At 41.4% G+C, this 24419-nt stretch overlaps 1 protein-coding gene across 4 annotated transcripts in view; it reads right to left on the bottom strand.

The window, feature by feature from the left end:
* The window catches only part of GRID2 (glutamate ionotropic receptor delta type subunit 2), a 1039989-nt gene that overhangs the window by 443440 nt on the left and 572130 nt on the right, over positions 1 to 24419 (bottom strand). For all 4 annotated transcript variants that reach the window (XM_048847025.2, XM_048847024.2, XM_075127526.1 and 1 more), the window contains one exon: positions 19199 to 19483. In XM_048847025.2, the coding sequence (XP_048702982.1) occupies positions 19199 to 19483 (285 nt within the window). The remainder of the gene's footprint in view (positions 1 to 19198; positions 19484 to 24419) is intronic.

The raw sequence follows: 24419 nt of genomic DNA, 5'->3' as shown, positions 1-24419 counted from the left end.
CCTTCACATCCCTTGCTAGCTGCAACTCCAATTATGCCTGGGCCTTCCTGATTACACCCCTGCATGCTCCAGCAATATTTTTATACTCCACCGCAGTCATCTGTCCAAATTTCCACTTCTTGTAAGCTTCCTTTCTGAGTTTAAGCTCACCGAAAATTTCACTGTTAAGCCAAGCTAGTTGCCTGCCATATTTGCTATTCTTTCTGCACATCAGGATGGTTTGTTCCTGCACCCTCAATAAGGCTTCTTTAAAATACACCCAGCTGTCCTGGACTCCTTTCCCCCTCATATTAGCCTCCCAGGGGATCCTGCCCATCAGTTCCCTAAGGGAGTCTAAGCTTGCTTTTCTGAATTCCAGGGTCCGTATTTTGCTACTCTCCTTTCTTCCTTTTGTCAGGATCCTGAATTCAACCATTTTGTGGTCACTGCTGCCTCGGCTGCCACCCACTTTTAATTCCCCAACCAATTCTTCCCTGTCTGTAAGCAGCAGGTCAAGAGTCACATGCAAAGACTTTCCAGCAAGCTGGAAGAACCTATAAAAGATGGGGAGTGACATCATGTTTGTCTTCACTCTCCCACAACTCAACACCTGAAAGAACCTCTGGAAGACAAAGGATTTGGAAGGGGGATCCAAGCTGCACAGCAGACACAGATTGTGCCTCAAGAATCTGTAAGCCTGTTTGTATCATCAGTCAGAATTTGAACCAGCAATATCTCACCCTATCTAGTCTGTATAAGTCTTAGTTTGTGATTTTGTTTAATTTCCTAGGTAACCTGCTTTGATCTGTCTGTTTTCACTTAAAATCTATCTTTCTTTAGTTAATAAACTTGTTTTATGTTTTATCTTAACCAGTGTGTTTGGAAACCAGTGTTTGGAAAATCTGAGCTCAGTTAAAGGCTTGGTGCATACCTTCCCCACATCAAGGGGGAAGCGGATTAATTAATGAGTTTACACCGTACAGATCCCTGTGAAGTGCAAGACAGCATCATTCTGGGTATACACTCCAGCTGGGAAATTGGCTGGGGCCTCCATTGTTAGTCCATGAGTGGCTTTGGTAAAGCATTCAGGTGACTCAGTTGGTGTGTGATGCCCCCTGCTGTTGTGTTGGGTGATAAAGTCTGGAGAGGCTGGCTGGGTGTCATCATCAGAGCAGTGTAAGAGTGGCCAACCCAGCTGAATAGTTAGGGGGCAGAGTGGTTCCAATGGCTCCCAGACTGCACCTTCGGGGTACAACCCCTCACAATAACTGTAAGTGCAGTTCTTCAAAATAATTACCAATATGGCTCCACGCTCCCCACTTGCCCCAATTCTGAGATCCTTGTTGCAGATTTCTGAATTAGCAAAAGGAACTGAAGGACAGTTAGGGCCAGGGCAACACCCCCTTTTGTAGTCTCTGGGTCCCGGGATTTGGTAGAACGTGGGTCTGCCTGGTCCCAGTGGAAATTGCTTACTGGAAGCTTCTGAGCTCATCTGCCCCAGATGAGTATCTTCTACGAGTGTAGCATCATATGGGCTATCATCTCAAAGAACCACAGTTTCTGTGGTAAATGGGAATTTTCCCCAAGAGTTCACTCTCCATTTAGGGAACTGAAACAACAACCTGAGACCCGTGTATCCACGCAAACCTAACCAAGATAGCTTATCTAGTGAATATGTGCATGGAAATGCTCAGAAAATCTAAACATCAACAGATATTAGTAGACATCATTTAGTGACTAAATTTGAATTTAAAAAGTGAGCAAATTGTAAATTGTTCACAGACAATTTGTAAACAAAGCTGGATTCATTGGATAAATTATCCACAAGGAATTATTTTCTTAGCTATTCCTACACTAACTTATTGAATACTAGCAGACCCATCATCTTTATTAAAAGACCTTCACAGGTGTGTGCTTATATTTACTTCAGTGGAGTTGGTAGCCAAAGAAAGTGGATCTTGCTCGGCAGTAACTCTCTTTCTAAGAGATTCCGTGTTTTATAGTCTCCCTGGGTGCCGAAAAAAAACCAAGGTCTTCTGGTGGAGGGTGTGCCAGCCAGGCCTGCTAAAATTTTTATTTATTATAGTACTTACTGAAGTGGAATTAACTTATCTTCAAAGCTTTTTATAGTTTATGTATTTCATACAACCAATCTGCTCAAACTGTTCTGGTGCATATTTTTAATTGCCTGCATTTTCTTTAAAAAAATATCCTTTTCCTCTTTTTCGTTTTCTCTTCTTTCTGCTTTTTCTGAGGAATAGGTTAATATATTTTAAAAACTATTTAGCCTTTCTGATGAGGATATATATTGTAGGCTCAAACATAGCAATTTGAATTCACTAGGCCTAACTCCATTAAACTGAGATAAGTGGTAGTTGGTTCAATAGCTCCCATTTTCGAAAATCAGGCCACTTATTTAGGTGTCTAGATATCAATTTGGGAGCCTAACTTTTTAAGCAGTCGAGGCAAGATTTAAAAAAATGAGTGCCTAAAATTAAGTTCCTATGACTATATTCAGGCTCTTAAATACCCCAGCTCAATTCCCAGAAGTGCTGAGCATGCAGCAGCAACCGCTGAACTCAGGGGAAGCTGAAGATTCTCAAATACCTTTGAAAATGAGGGAACTTTTATTTAGGTGCCTAACTTGCACCCAGGTTTAAAAACATTGGCTTTATCATTTTAAATATTAGCCTTTTTGTTTGTGTGAATTAACTGTAAACTCTGCATGCAAGGACAATGCCTTATGTGTTTGTGAAACTTTGGTACAGTGTTTCATCAATAATAATTCTAGATTCAATTGTTCCATTACCGGTATACTTGCAATGGTGCTGGATCAGTGCATGCTGACATTTTGACAACATGTACAATCTGATTCTTAAATTAACCTCCAGCATAGAAATGAGAGCTGTAAAAGATGCCTCCTGTACCAAAGCAGCATTCTTTGCGATAGTAAACCTTCCAGTGCTTTGTCTGTTCTAGTATTAAATTAAAATGAAACTAACATTAGTGCAGCATCTGCTTCCTATCTGGAACTGGAATCACTTCCTCAGCGTATTCTCCCACCTATTGTTTTTCAACTGCAAAACTGAAATGATGATCATAGTTCTTCAGTGGACATAAACCACTACAGTGATTGAATTACCTCAGTAACTCTGCACTAGAGGGAATCCAGAATGGACCAATATATATCTCAGAATTCCGTGCTGTATCCAGTGGAAAAATTGGTTGTTAAAAAAGTTCCCAAAACAATAAGTTCCCATAAACAAGGGTGAAGAATATGTGTTCCTTTCCTTATCCAGATGATACATATGTACTAATACAAAGAAAATAGTTCAATAATAAGCTTGAATTAATTAGATGTTTATTGAGGCAGAGTGAAGTAAATGAGAGTGCCAGAAGTTGGCAAGTAGCCAAATGAGTAATAAACAGTGTTAAGACTGTCAAGAGACAGACTTGAGAATATTATAGTATCAGGCAGCTGAAAACAGCTTCAGGGTAATTATGAGCATTTACAATCGATTAAGAAGAATGTGATAATTTTGTGGGCCTTTATTAAACTGGCATTACAACTTCAAATAATCTGAAAATGTTATGGTTCTAAGTGTATATCCCTGTGAACGGTCATCTGATGTTTATTTCTGAAAAAGTGGATATGCAAAAAAGAAAAAACAAACTAGTGGAATTACTTTGCCTTTTTCCCCCCCTGCAGTTTTATAGGAATGCCTTCTTGTCAAATATATCTATGTCTGCCTTTAGTGGTGTGGGTTTTTTTGTTTGTTTTCTCTTTGATAGCAAAATCTGTCTTAAATCGCCACCAAGGGACCAGCAAAAATACACTGCCCCTTATATGTGGTCTTTGAACAAAGGCCAACGTTGTATGGCAAACCATATGGGAGTACTTTAAAGTGAATATTTAAGACAAGAGGTTATCTATTTGGAAGTGTTCCTTAATACATTTTTCACCATATCTATATTAACAAATATTTATTTTATTTTTGTTCCTGCTTCCAAATATATGTTCCTGAGACTTCTGTATACTGATCCTGAAAGGTGATGAGTTCTCTGGCCCCAATCCAACAATGGAACTGCGCATATGATCAAAAGTAGGCACATGCTAAATGCTTTGCTTTTTGTGGATCAGAGTGCTTAATACCTTGCAGGATCGAGTCCATATTGTGCCTGTACTTAATATCTGGCAATGTCGAGCTTGCTTCTTAAATGGCTCCCATAACCTTAGTATCTTGGCACCTCATAATCATTAATGAATTTATTCTCGTAACACACTGCAAGGTATTATTGCCATTTCCTAGACCAGTAACCAAGGGACATATACGTGAGATATAATTCTGGGGAGTGAGTACAACACAATGAGAATTCTGGAGAAGACCCGTGCTGAAAATCTAGGATCCTGATCTACTCTAAGGAGAAAGTGACTGGTATAATTACAACTCATGCTATTTTCTTCATCTGTAAATGATGTACTAACAAGGAACTTTCCAATACATTAATACATTTTTTGTTATTCACACATTCCAAGATCCAGTAAGCATATGTTATTAGCCTTCAGAGGAATAAATATGTGCATTAGTGATGAATAATTGCATCTTCCTTTTGCAGAAAAGTTAGATTGAAAAACAGAGGGCTGGAACCGAACACTCAACAGAAAAGTGATTTTTAGACATTTCTTACCATGTACAAATGGCAGAGGATTTTAAACTTCATACTAGCCAGTATAAAAGAGAATAGGAAAACAGACAAAATGTATTCCCTCAGAAACAGTCCTATGCCCTTCACTTTTCCAGAGAAGTAGAGAATCCGTCTCTCTGCTTTGGTACCAACAAAACATTAAAAATAAATATTTTCAGACAGAAAAAAAGTTGGTCTTTTCATCTTAGACCTGTAGAGGTGCCTAGCTTTAAAATGCTACAACACACACAGTTTAGCTTTCAAAATGATTGATTGGGTTTTTCATAAAGAAATTACTACCTCAGGAAGGTATCTGATTTCAAATGTGCTCTTAGAAAATAGAATATATAGTCAGCTGCCTGTAAAGAAGGTAACACTTCCTAAAAGCTTGTCTCTACCCATTTGTTAAAACAACTGCTGATGAAATCAGCAATACTCTACAAAAGACAGTGTAATCAAGTCATCTAATTATTGAAGCTTATTGAATATTGCAAAAAAGCAGCACTGACAGACATTCACTCTGATTAGGAATGATTATTCGGTTTGTTTTCCTTCTTGATACACTTTTTGCAAACATTCACATGAAAAGGTTTTTTCTTCACACTAATATTTGGGGATTGGTGGTTATTCATATGCATACTATTAGTGGTATCTTTATACAAGTCAGAGCATTTATGATTTGTATTTGCTGTGCCCAATAACTAAATTTTGTATGGTTTCAACTTTAAATCACAAATTAGACCGGTCCTAAAGAAAATGTGCCTAAATTTACAAACTTTTGCAAAACTTAAGGTAAATCTGGACTGAGATGACAGCTTTTAACAATTCCCAAAAAGAAACAAGTTGCAAGTAACATCCTGGCAGTGTTTGCCTGAAACACACCCCATGTCCCCACTGGCCTGACCTTGTAGCTGTGTTGACTGCTTGTGAAAGGGTTAAGTGGTATCTGCTGGCTCACAGGAGGAGGTGACTGATTACCTGTCAGATATAAGGGAGGTGAGAGTGGATCTAGGATGTGGGATGAGCCGTCTTGAGCAAGGAACTCGAGGACCAGTCAAACCTGAGGAATACATGAGCTGATGCTTACCTCATTGTTGTTTCCTTTGTTAATAAAGCCAAACTCCAAAAAGGGGATGGATTTGGACTTTACATACTTTGTGGATAGTGGTTTTTTTTACAGCAAGTTGTTAAAGGTGCCCATTTACAATGTGATTTTGTTGTAAACACGTCACATAGCTCTCTTCCTTAGCAGTGCAAGAAACCATCCTCACTGACATTTGCACAAATGGCAGCATCCTACTTTGAAATAGCTAATGTCTTATTAAAAGATAATTTTGGCCAAATTCAGTTCTCACCTGCATGCCCCCCCCCCAGCTCATCAACTTTTCTTAGGCCCCTATTGCAACTTGCACTGAACTCAGAGGCAATGTTTTCTATTAATTTCAATGGGAGTTTGATTTGGCCCATAATGCAGAATTTATCAAAAATGGCAACAGGCAGAGACATGATGGCTAAAAGGGGCTGATTCTGGTCTCACTTGTTATAACTTGCATTTACTTCAGCTGAGTTGAGTTATTCCTGATTTACTGACAGATGGCACAGAATCACACAGAGAATTACGAAAACACCTTGCTGCTGAAGAACATACCAGCTAAAGGCAACAGGCACTGCTTCCTGCCGTGCCAAACATACTTGGTAATCCTGGTGTTCCTTTGATGTCAGCAGACTCTGTGTTTAACAGGAGAGTTCTGAGGTAGGCAAACACAGTGATAATTACGCAACAGAAGAAGTAAACTGTGGGATCTGACAGGGGAATCTGGGTCATGAGAGAGAAAAACCTCTTATTTTAACTAGTAGAAGACTTCAGTATCTGAGACCTTAATCTAGGTGCTGTCACTGTTCTCTATGCACTTAGTAAAATACATACATAGTAAGTGAAAGAGAGAAAATGAGAAGCGAGTCAGATTTGTTGTAGAAGTTCGCTTTTCTCCTCCCCTACTCACAACAAGTATGCATCAGTGTAGCCTAAGAATGCTAGTTCGTCATTCGTGTAGCTGGGTGGGAAATGACTGTCCTGTCCCAAGACCTTTTGAAATGTTTAACCCACCCCCCAAAAAAGACGCAGAGTGAATTATCTCACCCACCCCAGAATAGCCAATAGCCCACTGATGATGGAACTTGCCTGAGAAGTGGGAGAGCCAGGTTCATATCCCTGCTGTGTCTGATTCAGAGCAGGAACTTAACCTGGGGTCTCCAACATCCTGGGTTAGATTACCCTCACCACAGGGGATTCACCTACAATGTGGAAGACCCAGTCTCGAGCCTCTGCACCTCCCACAGAAACACAGAAATGTAGGACTGGAAGGGACTTCAACATGTCATCTAGTCCAGTCCCCTGCACTGAGGCAGGACGAAGTATTATCTACACCATACCTTACAGGGAGTTGTCTAAACTGTTCTTTAAAATCTCCAATGATGGGATATTCCACAACCTCTGGTAAGTTGTCCTGATGTTTAACTACCGTGGCAGGGCAGGGGTAAACCCCTCCAAGGCCCGGCCAAAATGGTGGCTGCAGCCTGCTCTCTGGCCAGGAGATCAGGTGTAGAGATGCAGGTACTCAGCAGGGAGCCCAGCTGCAAGCCATAAGGAGGGCTGGCTCAGAGGAACATGCTGAGCTAAGTAGTGACAGCTGGGATGAGGCACAAGAGGTCTATAAAAGCCCTGGGCAAACCTCAGTGAGGAGGCTGGCCTGGGAGGAGACAGGAGAGTGATATTGCTGTCTCCTTACCAAAGAAGGAACCTCAAAACCAGGAGACCCTGGGGAGGGTCTGTGGGGCACTAGCTGTTGGGGGATCTAGAAACTGCACGAACACTGTAAATAAAGACACTTGGGTGATCCAGCAAAAGATTCTTTATAATACCAGCCTAAACTCAGGGCACAGGCTCAAGAGGGAGAAAGTCTGAGTGGACCCTGTGACACTACTCTTACAGTTAGGAAGTTTTTCCTAATGTCCAACCTAAATCTCCCTTGCTGCAATTTAAACCCATTACTTCTTGCTCTGTCCTCAGTGGATAAGCAGAACAATTTATCACCCTCCTTTTTGTAATAACCTTTTACGTACTTGAAGACTGCTATGCCATCTCCCTCCACCCCACCCGCAGTCTTGTCTTCTCCAGACTAATTGAATCCATTTTTTTTCCAATATTTCCTCATAGGTCACATTCTTGAACTTTTATCATTTTTATTGCTTTCTTCTGGACTTTCTCCAATTTATCTATGTTTCCCAAAATGTGGTGCCCAGAACTGGGCACAATACTCCAATTGAAGCTTTATCAGTGTTGAGTAGAGTGGAAGAATTACTTCTCATGTCTTGTTTACAACACTCCTAATACATTGCAAAATTATTTTCATTTTTTGCAACATTATTACATAGTTGACTCATTTAGCCTGTGGTCCACTATAACCCTCAGATCCTTTTCTGCAGTACTCCTTCCTAGACAGTCATTTCTTGTTTTGTATTTGTGAAGTTGATTGTTCCTTCCTAAGTGTAGCTCTTTGCATGTGTTCTCACTGAATTTCATCCTATCTGTTTATTTCTCCAATTTGTCAAGATCATTTTTAATTCTAATCCTGTCTTCCGAAGCACACTCAGCTAGCAGGCCTCTGGTCCCCAAACACACAATCCCCAACAGGCCACACTGTAAACTTTAACCAAGCCAAAAGAAAAACAAAAAAGACAAACTCACTCCAAAATTTAGTGCTCTCTCCGTCTTCAGAAAGCAATCTCTCTCCCTCCCTCTGTCTCAAACTCCCCTGTTTGCTACCCAAGTTTGCTAGGACACTTAGCATCTGGATTCTGGTTTCCATATTTGAACATTCAAAAAAAAGAGGACACTCCACAAAGGGGGGAGGGTATTTGCTCGTGCCCCCCTGCCTCAACTCTACCCCTTCCCCACCCTCATTCCAACCCCTTCCCCAAAGTCCCTGCCCCAACTCTGCCCCCTCCCTGCCCCATTGGACCCCTTCCCCAAATCTCCACCCCGGCCCCACCTCCTCCCCTGAGCACATGGCATTCCCCCTCCTCCCCCCTCCCTCCCAGCCATGCGAAACAGCTGTTTCGCGGTGCAAGCGCTGGGAGCTCGGGGGGGAAAGCGGGCACTCTCTCGACTGATCAACATTCACTTTCTTTCTTGAATGATCAACATTCACTCTCTTGAATGATCAACTCTTCTTTGGGGAAAAATAATAATGGAAAAATCCCGGATGTTTTTAGATATTTAAAAATTCCTCCCAGACAGCGATTTAAGAACCAAAAAGCCGGACATGTCTGGGAAAATACGGAAGTATGGTAACCCTAATCAGGATGTTAAGCCCTTCTCTCCTAGGTCAAAGGACACAAGCAAGGTGAACGCCTTAACCACAAGGAGTCAGTCTCTCTCTCCAGCCCAATGAATATTTAATTATTTGTACAAAGTGGAACTGCTCCAACAAGAGAGATAGCAATTTGCTCCAGAATAGCCAAGAGCCTGATGGTTAGGGTGCTCATCTGGGATGTGGGAGATTCAGATCCCTGCCCTGAATCAGACGGAGCTTCCCAGGTGAATGTTTTAGCTATAGGATGGGTCATACACTGAGCTACTGGATGAGGCACACAGACAGAAGGAATTCCACCTTGGATCTGAGAAACCTGTTACATCAAAACTGATATACTCCTGCAAAATGTTTCCATTTCAACAAATTGGCATTCCTGACCCGCTATACTCATTAGTTATTGGCAGAACAACAGTCACTGATGAAGACTTGCAGTTACTTAATAAGATTGGTCACTGAAGTAGCTCAATTTAGCTATGCCACAAAGTTTACAGTAAAGCTCTGTTTTAATTATGATTAGTTAATTTTAATTTTTTTCAAGAAAAGTCAACATTTAAAATTTAATTTTTAAAAATCCCTATTACTTTAAAATAAATGTCAGCGCTTTTCAAAGTGAGGCTTCTGAATAACTTCCTTTTCACTCAGTTAATTAGGGCTTATAGGGAGCAATTGCTTCTTTCAAATACTTCCATTTTCTTTGTTGGTAAGGGAGTTTTAAATAGACCGGAGGCTTCTATCAAGTGAATATAATAGCTTTAGAAAAATGGACTCTTCTCTCCCTCTTAATAAGTTGAATACATACGTCCAATTATGTTCAGAAAGAATTTGGGATATTTTATAAAGCAAAACACACTGTAAATGAACACTTCTGACCTGCAGAAGTAGCTAACTCTAAACATAAATGATGCTCGCTCTCTCTAATGAAAGGTAACCACGGATAGGCAGGATAAAAGTGAAAAGCATTTCCAATTTGTTGAACTTAAAACCTATGACACTGATAAATGGATATGCAAATTGTGCAGTCCCTTTTCAAGGCACAAGATATTTGGATGAGCATGATATTTATTTTGGATTCCAGCCCAGTCCTTCTGTACCAAGATTTATTGTAAATACCAGAGGCATATTTTCTTTCATTCAACAAGAATATTACTGGAAATAATTTCAGAGATCTGAGTAAAGTGTTTCCTTATAAATTGTGAAATTAAACAACTAGGAAAATTGGTTCACTTCGAATAAAGAAAAAGTAAACACCTGTAATCACTCACACGGACATTTACACACAGAAACACACATGACTTACACAGGAAAAAAAGCGCTCAGATAATTTTGGAATGTGTTAAAGGTGAAGAGACTGTATTTGAAAAGAGTTAAACAATTCTGCTCTCAGTTACACTGCCATAAATGCAGAATCAATTCCCTGAACTAAATTGAATTGTTCCTCATTCATACTGAGTAACCGAGAACAGAATCCAACCTAACACAGAGTGGAAAATATTCAATCAGTTTAGAGAGCTGGTCTACTGCTTTTAGCTGCCCTTTACTGTACTGTGCACTGCAGGTATCCATAGAATGCTTTCCCATAGTATCAGCACCAAATAGAGACTCAGCAGGGCTGGGAATTTATTTCCACTTGTTGTGCCACTTATTTGTTGGGTGCTCTTGGGCAAGTCACTTCATTTCCATGTGCCTCAATTTCCCCATGTGCAAAAAAAAAAGGGGAGGGGGATAATGCTGCTTACCTCCTTTGTACAGCACTCTGAAATCTATTGATTAAAACCCATATAGGAGTCAGGAACTACTATCATCACGATCTCCGTTGGGATGATCTCGGCCAGCTCATGCAGAAATGATAGTGAGTCTTTGACAGGCTGAGGTCCATGATCTTACTAATATTCGGCAAAATCCTTCGTTTTTTAATTCTGTCAATGGTCTCACTATAATCATAAGAACGGCCATCCTGGATCACATGAATGGTCCATCTAGCCCAGTGTCCTGTCTTCTGACAGTGGCCAGTGCCAGGTGCCCCAGAGGGAATGAACAGAACAGGTAATCATCAAGTGATCCACCCCCATCACCCATTCCCAGCTTCTGGCAAACAGAGGCTGGGACACCATCCCTACCCATCCTGGCTAATAGTCATTGATGGACCAACCTCCATGGATTTAGCTAGCTCTTTTCTGAACCCTTCTGTAGTCTTGGGCTGCACAACATCCTCTGGCAAAGAGCTCAACAGGTTGACTGTGCATTTTGTGAAGAAACACTTCCTTTTCTTTGTTTTAAGCCTGCTGCCTATTAAATAAGTCAGTTTTTGTAGTTTATCCATACCTATGAATCTGCCCAGGACACTTCCATCTGATTGCTCTGAATGTGTTCTGCTTCAATCACAGTTATTGACACTATGAGGGAAGCATCCTCTTTATCATAATTAGCTCCTGCTTGGAGATGTCTTCACAAGAGGAAATGGAGTTATTTACAATTGACATTTTGAGCAACAACTCATAACTTTGCTGCTTCAGGGTTATGAACGTAGGGGCTGACACAATTCACGCTGTACTCAACGGGATGGTTACCATGGAGTTGTAATGGGCTTTTTCGTCATGTCCTACAAGGATTTAAGATGCTTTTCATGCACTAGACAATTTTACTCACGTTAATCACGTAACCAAAACAGTAGTTGTGTCATAGGAAGGAATATCCATTAACTGCTGCATCGGGGAATGGCCCAAGGCCAAATGAAGGCAAGGAAGGCACTTATTCCATTCATGTCAGTGATCTTTACATCACACCCACAGAAATAGATTTTTTTGCCTTAGATACACATATGTCCCCCACTCACCATAATATCGGAGCACCTCATAATTTATTGTATCTATCCTCACTACACCCCGGTGAGGTAGGAAAATTCCCTTATCCCCATTTCACAGCTTGAGAACTGAGGTACACCTATGGGAGTTGGGGGCCTTGGTGCTTCAGAAAATCCCCATTAATGCCTCACTATTTCATAGAATATAAGGGTTGGAAGGGACCCCAGAAGGTCATCTAGTCCAACCCCCTGGAAATACTATGGAAAACTATGGCCCCCGTTGACTTCCCCTGGTGACACAGGAAGTCTGGGACAGAGCAGGGAACCGAGCCTGGGCATTCCAGGTCCCAGGTGAACACCCTGACCCCTGAGTGATCCTTCCTCACTTCCTTGGACCATGTTCTGAATTACCAGGCAGGTAATTTGGGCTCGTTAAGTGAGGAGTTTTATGTATCACCAGGAGGGGGATATGCAAATAAAGGGACAGTTTCCTGTTTAAATCTACAAAAACAACGAGGAGTCTGGTGGCACCTTAAAGACTAACAGATTTATTTGGGCATAAGCTTTCATGGGTAAAAAACCACATGCCCAAATAAATCTATTAGTTTTTAAGGTGCCAACAGACTCCTTGTTGTTTTTGTGGATACAGACTAACACGGCTACCCCTCTGATTATAATGCTATTATATAAATCAGTGCTTTCCCCCTCATCTGCGATACTGTGCTCAAGACTGGTCACACAATCACAAAGAGCTTACTGTAGAATTGGTGGGAGTTCAGATATGAGCCACGAGAATGAGTAGGGGCATGGAAAAAACTCTGATAAGAAAAAAGATTAAAAAGAGTGGGACTGTTTACTTTTACTGAAAAGACAAATAAGAAGGGAAATGACAAACATATGCCAATAATGAATAGTCTAGAAAAGGTGCATCTAGAAATTCTGTTCTCATCTGATAATGCAAGAACAAGGGGACAATGACTTTGTATATTCAAAACTTCGAGAAGGAATTACATGTTCACAAAACTAGTCGTTAGAATGTGGAACTCACCGCCATGTGATGATGTTGAAACTGAGCATTTAGAAAGATTCAAAGAGAGATTGGACATCTATATGGATAACAGGACTATTCAGAGTTATAGTAGAATGTATGTTTAAAAATTAGAAAGGACATAAAAATCTCAAACTTCAGGGTTTAAGTCAATCTCTAACTATTGGAAATTCGGAGGAAATACGCTTGGGTGGCAGATTATTCTAAATCTGCCTCCTACATAGTTTCTTGAACTTTCCTCTAGCGCCTTTAGTACTAACCACTGCCAGAGATAGGATAGTGAACTAGTAATTCCTGTGTTCCCATGAGAAATCCAAGAAAGGTCACTGTCCTCAAAGTGGCTCTGGAGGGACATTGCTTGCTGGCTCTTCAGCCAACCACAGGCTTAGGTCTCTGGTCTCCCTGTGGCTCACTTTACATCTGATAAAGAGGCTCCTGCCTCATTTTATGTCTGGAAGTGACAGGGCACAGAATGAATTAACCTCAAACCTATAGCTAGTGGACAGACATCTACATTATAAAACTGTCACCACAGTGGGATTCTGAAACAGAGACTAAAGACATAAAGGATATGGAGCCTGAACTACCCTTTCAAACAGAATGCTGCAAAAACAGTGTGAACATTCTTTCTAATTCTCAACTACTACTTAATTGTAATGTTTCTTCCCTTTTTTATTCATGAATGTTTGTGTAAACAGATTTTTTGTTTACATGAACATTTGGGGGATGGCTCTTCTTCATGAGCATACTTAGGTTTAGATGTGAACAAGCATGTTAAATTGTGGAGAAGAATATTCACCATCTAAAACTCTTGGGAGCTGGGACTGTGTATTTATATGTGTGTGTACAGCACCTATTACAATGGGGTTCTCATATTGACTGGGACTGATAGCTATTTTATTATAAATAATTTTTTGCTATTCATCATTCTATATTGTCCTATTTTAAAAAAAATTATCATTTAATCAGAGACAAATTTGACAGCATATTACTGGGGTGACCAGTCAGACAGCATTAAATATGACTAGCATACAGCTGAATAGAATAAAAAGAAAAGGAGTACTTGTGGCACCTTAGAGACTAACCAATTTATTTGAGCATGAGCTTTCGTGAGCTACAGCTCACTTCATCGGATGCATACTGTGGAAACTGCAGAAGACATTATATACACAGAGATCATGAAACAATACCTCCTCCCACCCCACTCTCCTGCTGGTAATAGCTTATCCAAAGTGACCACTCTCCTCACAATGTGTATGAAAATCAAGGTGGGCCATTTCCAGCACAAATCCAGGTTTTTTCATGCCCCCACCCCCATACACACACAAACTCACTCTCCTGCTGGTAATAGCTCATCCAAACTGACCACTCTCCTTACAATGTGCATGATAATCAAGGTGGGCCATTTCCAGCATAAATCCAAGTTTAACCAGAATGTCGGGGGGGGGGGGGGGGGAGTAGAAAAAAACAAGGGGAAATAGGCTACCTTGCATAATGACTTAGCCACTCCCAGTCTCTATTTAAGCCTAAATTAATAGTATCCAATTTGCAAATGAATTCCAATTCAGCAGTTTCTCGCTGGAGTCTGGATTTGAAGTTTTTTTGTTGTAAGATAGCGACCTTCATGTCTGTGATTGCGTGACCAGAGAGATTGAAGTGTTCTCCGACTGGTTTATGAATGTTATAATTCTTGACATCTGATTTGTGTCCATTTATTCTTTTACGTAGAGACTGTCCAGTTTGACCAATGTACATGGCAGAGGGGCATTGCTGGCACATGATGGCATATATCACATTGGTGGATGTGCAGGTGAACGAGCCTCTGATAGTGTGGCTGATGTTATTAGGCCCTGTGATGGTGTCCCCTGAATAGATATGTGGGCACAGTTAGCAACGGGCTTTGTTGCAAGGATAGGCTCCTGGGTTAGTGGTTCTGTTGTGTGGTATGTGGTTGTTGGTGAGTATTTGCTTCAGGTTGGGGGGCTGTCTGTAGGCAAGGACTGGCCTGTCTCCCAAGATTTGTGAGTGTTGGGTCATCCTTCAGAATAGGTTGTAGATCCTTAATAATGCGTTGGAGGGGTTTTAGTTGGGATCTGAAGGTGATGGCTAGTGGCGTTCTGTTATTTTCTTTGTTAGGCCTGTCCTGTAGTAGGTGACTTCTGGGAACTCTTCTGGCTCTATCAATCTGTTTCTTCACTTCCGCAGGTGGGTATTGTAGTTGTAAGAATGCTTGATAGAGATCTTGTAGGTGTTTGTCTCTGTCTGAGGGGTTGGAGCAAATGCGGTTGTATCGCAGAGCTTGGCTGTAGACGATGGATCGTGTGGTGTGGTCAGGGTGAAAGCTGGAGGCATGTAGGTAGGAATAGCGGTCAGTAGGTTTCCAGTATAGGGTGGTGTTTATGTGACCATTGTTTATTAACACTGTAGTGTCCAGGAAGTGGATCTGTTGTGTGGATCTGGACTGCACCAGGCTGAGGTTGATGGTGGGATGGAAATTGTTGAAATCATGGTAGAATTCCTCAAGGGCTTCTTTTCCATGGGTCCAGATGATGAAGATGTCATCAATATAGCGCAAGTAGAGTAGGGGCGTTAGGGGACGAGAGCTGAGGAAGCGTTGTTCTAAGTCAGCCATAAAAATGTTGGCATACTGTGGGGCCATGCAGGTACCCATAGCAGTGCCGCTGATCTGAAGGTATACATGGTCCCCAAATGTAAAATAGTTATGGGTAAGGACAAAGTCACAAAGTTCAGCCACCAGGTCAGCCGTGACATTATCGGGGATAGTGTTCTTGACGGCTTGTAGTCCCTCTTTGTGTGGAATGTTGGTGTAGAGGGCTTCTACATCCATAGTGGCCAGGATGGTGTTATCAGGAAGATCACCGATGGATTGTAGTTTCCTCAGGAAGTCAGTGGTGTCTCGAAGGTAGCTGGGAGTGCTGGTAGCGTAGGGCCTGAGGAGGGAGTCTACATAGCCAGACAATCCTGCTGTGAGGGTGCCAATGCCTGAGATGATGGGGCGCCCAGGATTTCCAGGTTTATGGATCTTGGGTAGTAGATAGAATATCCCAGGTCGGGGTTCCAGGGGTGTGTCTGTGCGGATTTGATCTTGTGCTTTTTCAGGAAGTTTCTTGAGCAAATGCTGTAGTTGCTTTTGGTAACTCTCAGTGGGATCATAGGGTAATGGCTTGTAGAAAGTGGTGTTGGAGAGCTGCCGAGCAGCCTCTTGTTCATATTCCGACCTATTCATGATGACAACAGCACCTCCTTTGTCAGCCTTTTTGATTATGATGTCAGAGTTGTTTCTGAGGCTGCGGATAGCATTGTGTTCTGCACGGCTGAGGTTATGGGGCAAGTGATGCTGCTTTTCCACAATTTCAGCCCATGCACATCGGTGGAAGCAGTCTATGTAGAAGTCCAGTCTGCTGTTTCGACCTTCAGGAGGAGTCCACCTAGAATCCTTCTTTTTGTAATGTTGGTAGGGAGGCCTCTGTGGATTAGTATGTTGTTCAGAGGTATTTTGGAAATATTCCTTGAGTCGGAGACTTCGAAAATAGGATTCTAGGTCACCACAGAACTGTATCATGTTCGTGGGGGTGGAGGGGCAGAAGTAGAGGCCCCGAGATAGGACAGCTGCTTCTGCTGGGCCGAGAGTATAGTTGGATAGGTTAACAATATTGCTGAGTGGGTTGAGGGAACCATTGCTGTGGCGCCTTGTAGCATGCAGTAGTTTAGAAAGTTTAGTGTCCTTTTTCTTTTGTAGAGAAGCAAAGTGTGCGTTGTAAATGGCTTGTCTAGTTTTAGTAAAATCCAGCCACGAGGAAGTTTGTGTGGAAGGTTGGTTTTTTATGAGAGTATCCATTTTTGAGAGCTCATTCTTAATCTTTCCCTGTTTGCTGTAGAGGATGTTGATCAGGTGATTCCGCAGTTTCTTTGAGAGCGTGTGGCACAAGCTGTCAGCATAGTCTGTGTGGTATGTAGATTGTAATGAATTTTTTACCTTCAGTCCTTTTGGTACAATGCCCATCTGTTTGCATTTGGAAAGGAAGATGATGTCTGTCTGTATCTGTACAAGTTTTTTCATGCAGTTGATAGATTTCCACTCCATACGGCTAAATGCAGTGCCTTGCATAATGACAGGTTTCAGAGTAACAGCCGTGTTAGTCTGTATTCGCAAAAAGAAAAGGAGTACTTGTGGGACCTTAGAGACTAACCAATTTATTTGAGCATGAGCTTTCGTGAGCTACAGCTCACTTCATCGGATGCATACTGTGGAAACTGCAGAAGACATTATATACACAGAGACCATGAAACAATACCTCCTCCCACCCCACTCTCCTGCTGGTAATAGCTTATCTAAAGTGATCATCAAGTTGGGCCATTTCCAGCACAAATCCAGGTTCTCTCACCCTCCGCCCCCCCCCCCCACACACAAACTCACTCTCCTGCTGGTAATAGCCCATCCAAAGTGACCACTCTCCTCACAATGTGTGTGAAAATCAAAAGTGGGCCATTTCCAGCACAAATACAGGTTTTCTCACTCTCCCCCACCCCCCCCCCTTTTTTTTTTTTTCAAAAAAACACACACAAAAACTCACTCTCCTGCTGGTAATAGCTTATCCAAAGCGACCACTCTCCCTACAATGTGTATGATAATCAAGGTGGGCCATTTCCAGCACAAATCCAGGTTCTCCCCCCCCCCCCTCCAGAAACACACACAAAAAAACTCACTCTCCTGCTGGTAATAGCTTATCCAAAGTGATCACTCTCCTCACAATGTCTGTGAAAATCAAGGTGGGCCATTTCCAGCACAAATCCAGGTTTTCTCACCCCCCCCACCCCCATACACACACAAACTCAAGAGTGAGTTTGTGTGTGTATAGGGGTGGGGGGGTGAGAAAACCTGGATTTGTGCGGGAAATGGCCCACCTTGATTATCATGCACATTGTAGGGAGAGTGGTCACTTTGGATAAGCTATTACCAGCAGGAGAGTGAGTTTTTGTGTGTGTGTTTTTTTGAAAAAAAAAAAATGGGGGGGGGAGTGAGAAAACCTGGATTTGTGCTGGAAATGGCCCACCTTGATTTTCATACACATTGTGAGGAGAGTGGTCACTTTGGATGGGCTATTACCAACAGGAGAGTGAGTTTGTGTGTGGGGGGGCGGAGGGTGAGAAAACCTGGATTTGTGCTGGAAATGGCCCAACTTGATGATCACTTTAGATAAGCTATTACCAGCAGGAGAGTGGGGTGGGAGGAGGTATTGTTTCATGGTCTCTGTGTATATAATGTCTTCTGCAGTTTCCACAGTATGCATCCGATGAAGTGAGCTGTAGCTCACGAAAGCTCATGCTCAAATAAATTGGTTAGTCTCTAAGGTGCCACAAGTACTCCTTTTCTTTTTGAGAATACAGACTAACACGGCTGTTACTCTGAAACCTGAATAGAATAGTTCACAACCTGAAGACGTAAGTTTGATAATAAGTTGTTAAATGTTCATCCAAACTGACTGAAAATACTTCTGCAAAAAGCAGGTTTGGTTTCAAAACAATTCATGAACAGAGAAAATGATGAAATTATTCAGATAATGTATCAACTATAACTTGTCTAACCCTACTCTCAGTCAACCTGAGACGCGATCCCTCCAGAAGTTGATTGAAACACACAGTTGGATAGAATGGGCTAATTTGCACTGTTTGTGTTGTACTTGTTCTGTTGACACAGGACTGGTTGTTCAGCACCTCTTATAAGCACTAAATGCACTCAAAGGTTAAAAAGAATGCCTCTCCTTTCTGCCTCTCCCCCTAACCCAAGTATCTATTTCTATATCTCTACTCAAGAAGTTTACCTGCAAGGCCTGCATTCACCAGAACCATTGCTGTTAAAGTTTGTTTCTTGCTTACATTGCTATTTCAAATTCCTACTCCACAAAAGACTCCAGTACAACAAAAGATTTGCCCCTTGACAAAATTCTCGAAGTGTGAACTCATATATTCTATCTGCTAAATTGTAGTAATCTATTTGCACACACTGGCAAACAACAAAACTCATTAAAATCATTTACACTTCATAAACACAAGATAGAAGGCTAGATAAATTCTGCATTTAACTTTATCAAAGGAATTATCAAACAAAGCCATAAAAATTTATAGCTTTTAGAAATAGATTTTTCTGGGGTTATGTGAAATGCTAACATCGCCATAAATGCTTATATGCAAAATGTAATGTAGTGGAAGATTTTAAAGATTTAATGCAATTGCTTTTAATATAATTATAGATTTGATAACAATCTCCCCCACTAAATAAATACTTACCATACTCGTTATCATAGAAAACAATGAACTTCTGCCAGGCGTATTCCGTAACCACCCTCAATATAACATCATTTAGATAGACGGGTGGGCGGACAGACAACGTGTAGTCATCATTTCGATTGCTCCTGGTGAGGCCACAGCCACTTCTTGGAGTCCCAGCTGTTGAACGCTGGATGAAGAGGTGAGGGATGTGCATGGCATCTGCCAAGGACTGCAGGGATCCCGCTGACGTACAGCCAATGGAGCTGACAAGGGCCAGGATGCCTTGGTTCATAAGGTCACATGCTGTAAGAAAACACAGTGATATTCAAGATGACAAGGGCTGTTCAGGGCTCACAGCTCATTTTTCTGCTGAAACAAATAAATACTGAGAGCTGACATGCGAGAGCTTCAGTGAAGTAAAAAGAAGTTAGCATTTTGTAAATTCAATAATCTTGTTCATTGTAAAACAGTCCAATCTAAAATCTACCTTGTGCTATAAAAGTCAGGAGGCTTGTCTATTCATTTCAAACTGCCTTACCTATTATCACTACCAAGAGCAGTAAGACTGGTCCTTCCCCTGTCCTGGAAGTGAAACTCGGCTAGACATAAACTTAATCTATAAATATAGCCTTTGGAAGACTCTTACAAACTAAACCCAACTATCAAAATAACTGGATTTTCTGGGGAGATAAACACTTTCCAAAGTCCAGTATGCCAGTTCTGGGAATAAGATATTTGCATTACAGTTGCTGAATTTGACAGAATAACAGCTCAGACTAGCTGTCAACTTTTGAAGGCAACTGAATATAGTCATGCACATAAGCTTGTCCAGAAAGAACCCAAAATTGAATGGCTCTTGGTTATACAAGCACTGTACAGCATATGTGATCTAACTTGTCTATTTTAGTGTTTCAACTAAAAAACCCACCATCTTGTAAATACAATTCAAAACTTGGGTCAGAATTTCTGCAAGCTTTCCCTCCCCACTTTTTGGAAAACCATGTTCATGCAAAAAGTAACACCTTGTAACTTATAGCCCAATTAATGAAGGCTGAGTTACAGCAGAAGTTCTGAATATTACACTAATGACATCCACGTGAATACCAAAGGTACTTATCACGATTAATGTTAATGCAATCAATCAATACAAAAGAATAAATAATTTGGTCTGTAATTTTTAAGCATTACTCTGTGAAATAAAGCAGAGAGTGAAGTGTTTATTTAGTCTTTCTAATTGAGTTGAGAGCCAGAGCCAGAGCAAGGCAGCAACCCCAGCTTGTAACGAAATTCCCTGGAGCACAAATCAGGGACAATTTTTTAAATGCCTAATTTGACATTGGCAAAACTACATGTGCAGTTACCCTGTATTTATACACGCAAAATAGAATTATGAAAGAATACACAATAGGTATTTACAGGTGCATATGTCGTACTTTAGGTGTGCAATTTCGTGTGCAGGTTTTGTGCATACAACCAGCCAGGACACAAATGAAGAACATACATGTGAAAAAATTGGCCTTTAAAGTATTATTATGGCAGACATATTTTGTTTTCAGACCGGTTAGATCAGATTGTCATCCGCTTACATTACTCTACAAATAGTCTCATTGACCTCAATATAACTACTTATGGCATAAGGCACTATTCAATGTGAATAAGGTTATCACAGTCTAGTCCTTATAAATCTTACCAATGTAGCCAAGAGACTGTATGGGAGATCATGGACACAGAACTTTTTTCATATAAAATACATACATTTACCATGTAATATTCAGTAATATTCAAGATTACTTCTAAAAGAGTCAAAAGAAAATCACCGTGTATGTCAAAATAATATACCAACCAAGAAGTGACAATAAGGATTGAAGGAAGGGGTTATTCCATACTTCACATCACCAGACTTATCCATCTGAATTATTTCAGTATCCTACTTCACAGACAGGGAGGTCCCTCTGTACCGGGAAAAGTGTGGCTCTGCTGTGTAAAGTGGAGATGGATTTCCATGGAGCTATCACAGGATGCACATACCCAGAGGCAGTGCTAGCCTATTGGGGGCCCGAAGCAGGAATATTTCTCCCCACATACACAAACAACACATACTAAAAAAGTGAATGGGGGAACCACTTTAGTTGCATGAGGCCCTAAGCATCTGTTTCGTCTGCTTATGCCTCATGCCGTCCCTGCATGTACTCCTGAATGTCATGGAGTTCAGCTCTCTGGGGCTTCACTGCATAGTGGAGCACAAATGAACAAGTGAAGAAGGGCAGGGATGATGGCAAAGGATTCAATACTTCACAGGTTTTTTTGTCCTCCCTTCTATAATGGAGGCTTTTGGGGAGGCAATTGGGGCACTATGGTAAAGTAGCCTCCACAGAATGGCTCCAAAGCACTGGAGATGGGGAAAATGATCCCTTCCCCTGTGTAGATGCCCAGAGTATAGCCTACTACTTGTGCTGGGTCCCAGCGTGGACGGAAGAGGCACTGTCAGGTTAAATTCAATACATTTTTAAACCATGAGTTTCCCTCCCTACACTACATTGTATTATTAAGAACCCAACAGCTTATTAAAGCTATTTTAAAAATAATCTTATTAACTATTTGCCTTTTATACTGCTTGTTAACTTTCTGCATGTCATTCATTTTGGACAATGATATAGACTAGTTAATGTTTCTTTTTACTCAGCTTCTAATCACTTTTCCAGTGCTCTTTTCATACACTGGGTAAATATTGTGATATCTAGAGTGGAAGTCCTGCAGGGAATGCTATTCCTTCAAAGATAAAAATGTCCAGTGTCATTAAAAAAATTATCCTCTATTTTTAGTTTGGAATTTTTTTTAAAAAAACTAATCTTTGCAGAAAAGGTTTATTTCAGTGCTGCTGAAGTTTAGGCCTAAATGGACCCGACAGCATCCCTTTAAATAAAATACGCCCTGCACCCACTCAGTCTCTCAAACATTAGTTTACAAAACACATCAGTGTCAGAGACAGTCTTACAGAAATCACCCTGAGGATCCTTCTCATGTCAGATGTCTATATTCCCAGGCACTCCTTATGACCAAAAAATAATCAGGAGACTCACTAATAATACTGCAAAAGAGGGGGAATTTTCACTGTGCACTGTGTTACTGAAACAAAGCAAAATAGGAGGGAAAAAAGCATACAATTCTATGATGGATTTATTCTGATGCTTCATGGGACCAAATCCGGCTCCTAGCATACAGCGTGAAAGAGCACCTGCAATCTGCTCACTCCAGGTCACTCTATTATGAATGGATTCAGAGTAGCAGCCGTGTTAGTCTGTATTCGCAAAAAGAAAAGGAGCACTTGTGGCACCTTAGAGACTAACAAATTTATTTGACCATAAGCTTTCATGAGCCACAGCTCACTTCATTGGATGCATGAATACTCTTGAAGCTTGAGGATTGCAGTCACCCTCAAGGCTCCTGCTTCCCCAGTTACGCATACAAGGAATCATAGAATATCAGGGTTGGAAGGGACCTCAGGAGGTCATCTAGTCCAACCCCCTGTTCAAAGCAGGACCAATCCCCAATTTTTGCCCCAGATCCCAAATGGCCCCCTCAAGGATTGAACTCACAACCCTGGGTTTAGCAGGCCAATGCTCAAACCACTGAGCTATCCCTCCCCCCAAGGAGTGTATGTGGGTGTTGAAATGGGATGGTAATGCAGTCAATTTTGCTGACAAATGCACCTTCGCACCTACAGTTAGTCTTACAAATTCTGATGAACTGAATGTACAGGCAGACGGTGGAGAAAGGCTTGTTATTTGGAATGTTCATTCTCTGCATCAGTCTCCCTCCGATTGAATTATTTTTTTAGGTAGAGAGTTCTCTGCACTGTTTATACCCACATAAACAAAACAAAACCATTTCCTGGTGTCAAGACATTATACACACTCCTTACCCAGACATAACTCCCATTGGCTTCAATGGGAATTTTGCCTCCGTAAGAAGTGAAAGATTGTCAAGAAAAGATAATATACAGGGCTCAATGAAAAGCTCAATTAAAACTTTTTTCTGCGTACCCAAATTTTCAGTGGTAGTTTATCATTTCAGTAACTGCAGCACAAAAGCATCTGAAAAGCCTCTCTCCATTCCCTCCCAAGCTTGAAAAAAAAATCAGCCACTACTGTGCCCTACCTCTAAGTAAAAAGATTACACAAGGATTTTAAAAGCATCTTGTCATTCAAGACTCCTTTCATTTACTGTCACCACCTGAGAGGTAGTATTTTAAAGCTGATATCGAACCTATTCCTAATATGATCAAGCTACATTCTTTTACCATCAATACACCATAAACATCCCTATGTCTTTTACATCTTTCTTCAATATAGTAGAAATGTCAAATTCAAATGGACTAGTATACAATTCTATTAGAGGTGTGACAAAGTAAGCCTTAAAGAATACAGGATTAATAATAATATTTACATATCTAAAGAGTTGTACACATTAATTTACCCTCACAAGCACCACGTGGTGGATATATAACAGGATGGCCTGCCACACCTGTTCACTGATCAGACCCAGATGAGAAGAGGTCAAGTGACCCCTGTAAAGGGCTAAGAGAGCTCCGTAGAGAGATCTGTACCAGAAAGTTGGAGTAGAGCATGAGTCAGGAGAATTGAAGGGAAGGGTGGGTCTTGCTTTCAGCACTGAGGGAGGCAAGCCTCTAGGAGATGTAGCCAAGTTGGGCAGAGGAAGTACTTTTGTTTTTCATGTTTTGCCTCGTTTTATGTTTGAAGAAGAAAACTGAGCCTGTGAAGAGAATTGGGTGTGGCAGAGTCTCCTTCCAGGCATAGGCAGCAGCTAACTACAGGAAGCTCAGTCGCCCCAAACCTATAAGTCCAGTTCACCAATTGCCCTCTCCCCGACTTGGCACACACATGCCCAAGTCAAAGAGAATCCCCAAGGAGCACCATGTGACACAGTGGCAGGGTACTCTTAGCAGCAAAGGCCAACAAGCCAGAGTGGGTAGCCAGGCCCATGCCAGCACCTTGGGACATGATGGAGCCACCATTGCCTGGGGATAGTGCAAGGCCAGCTGGGCTTAGCTCACTCTGCAACCCCCCAGCCCCACAAGACAGGAGCTATCGCTTCCTGGGGTGAGTGCAAAGCTGGGCGGGATCACTCTCCTAGTCTCCCACCTTCCCTACAAACCCGGCCAAGATAAAGCTTGGCCCAATCTTATGGGAAAGGAGTGGCTGTTCTGAAACAAAACGCC

This window comes from Caretta caretta, chromosome 4 (genome assembly GCF_965140235.1).
Source record: "Caretta caretta isolate rCarCar2 chromosome 4, rCarCar1.hap1, whole genome shotgun sequence".
NCBI lineage: Eukaryota > Metazoa > Chordata > Testudines > Cheloniidae > Caretta > Caretta caretta.
Note: the sequence above shows the minus strand (reverse complement) of the source record. Positions and strands in the feature narration are given on the sequence as shown.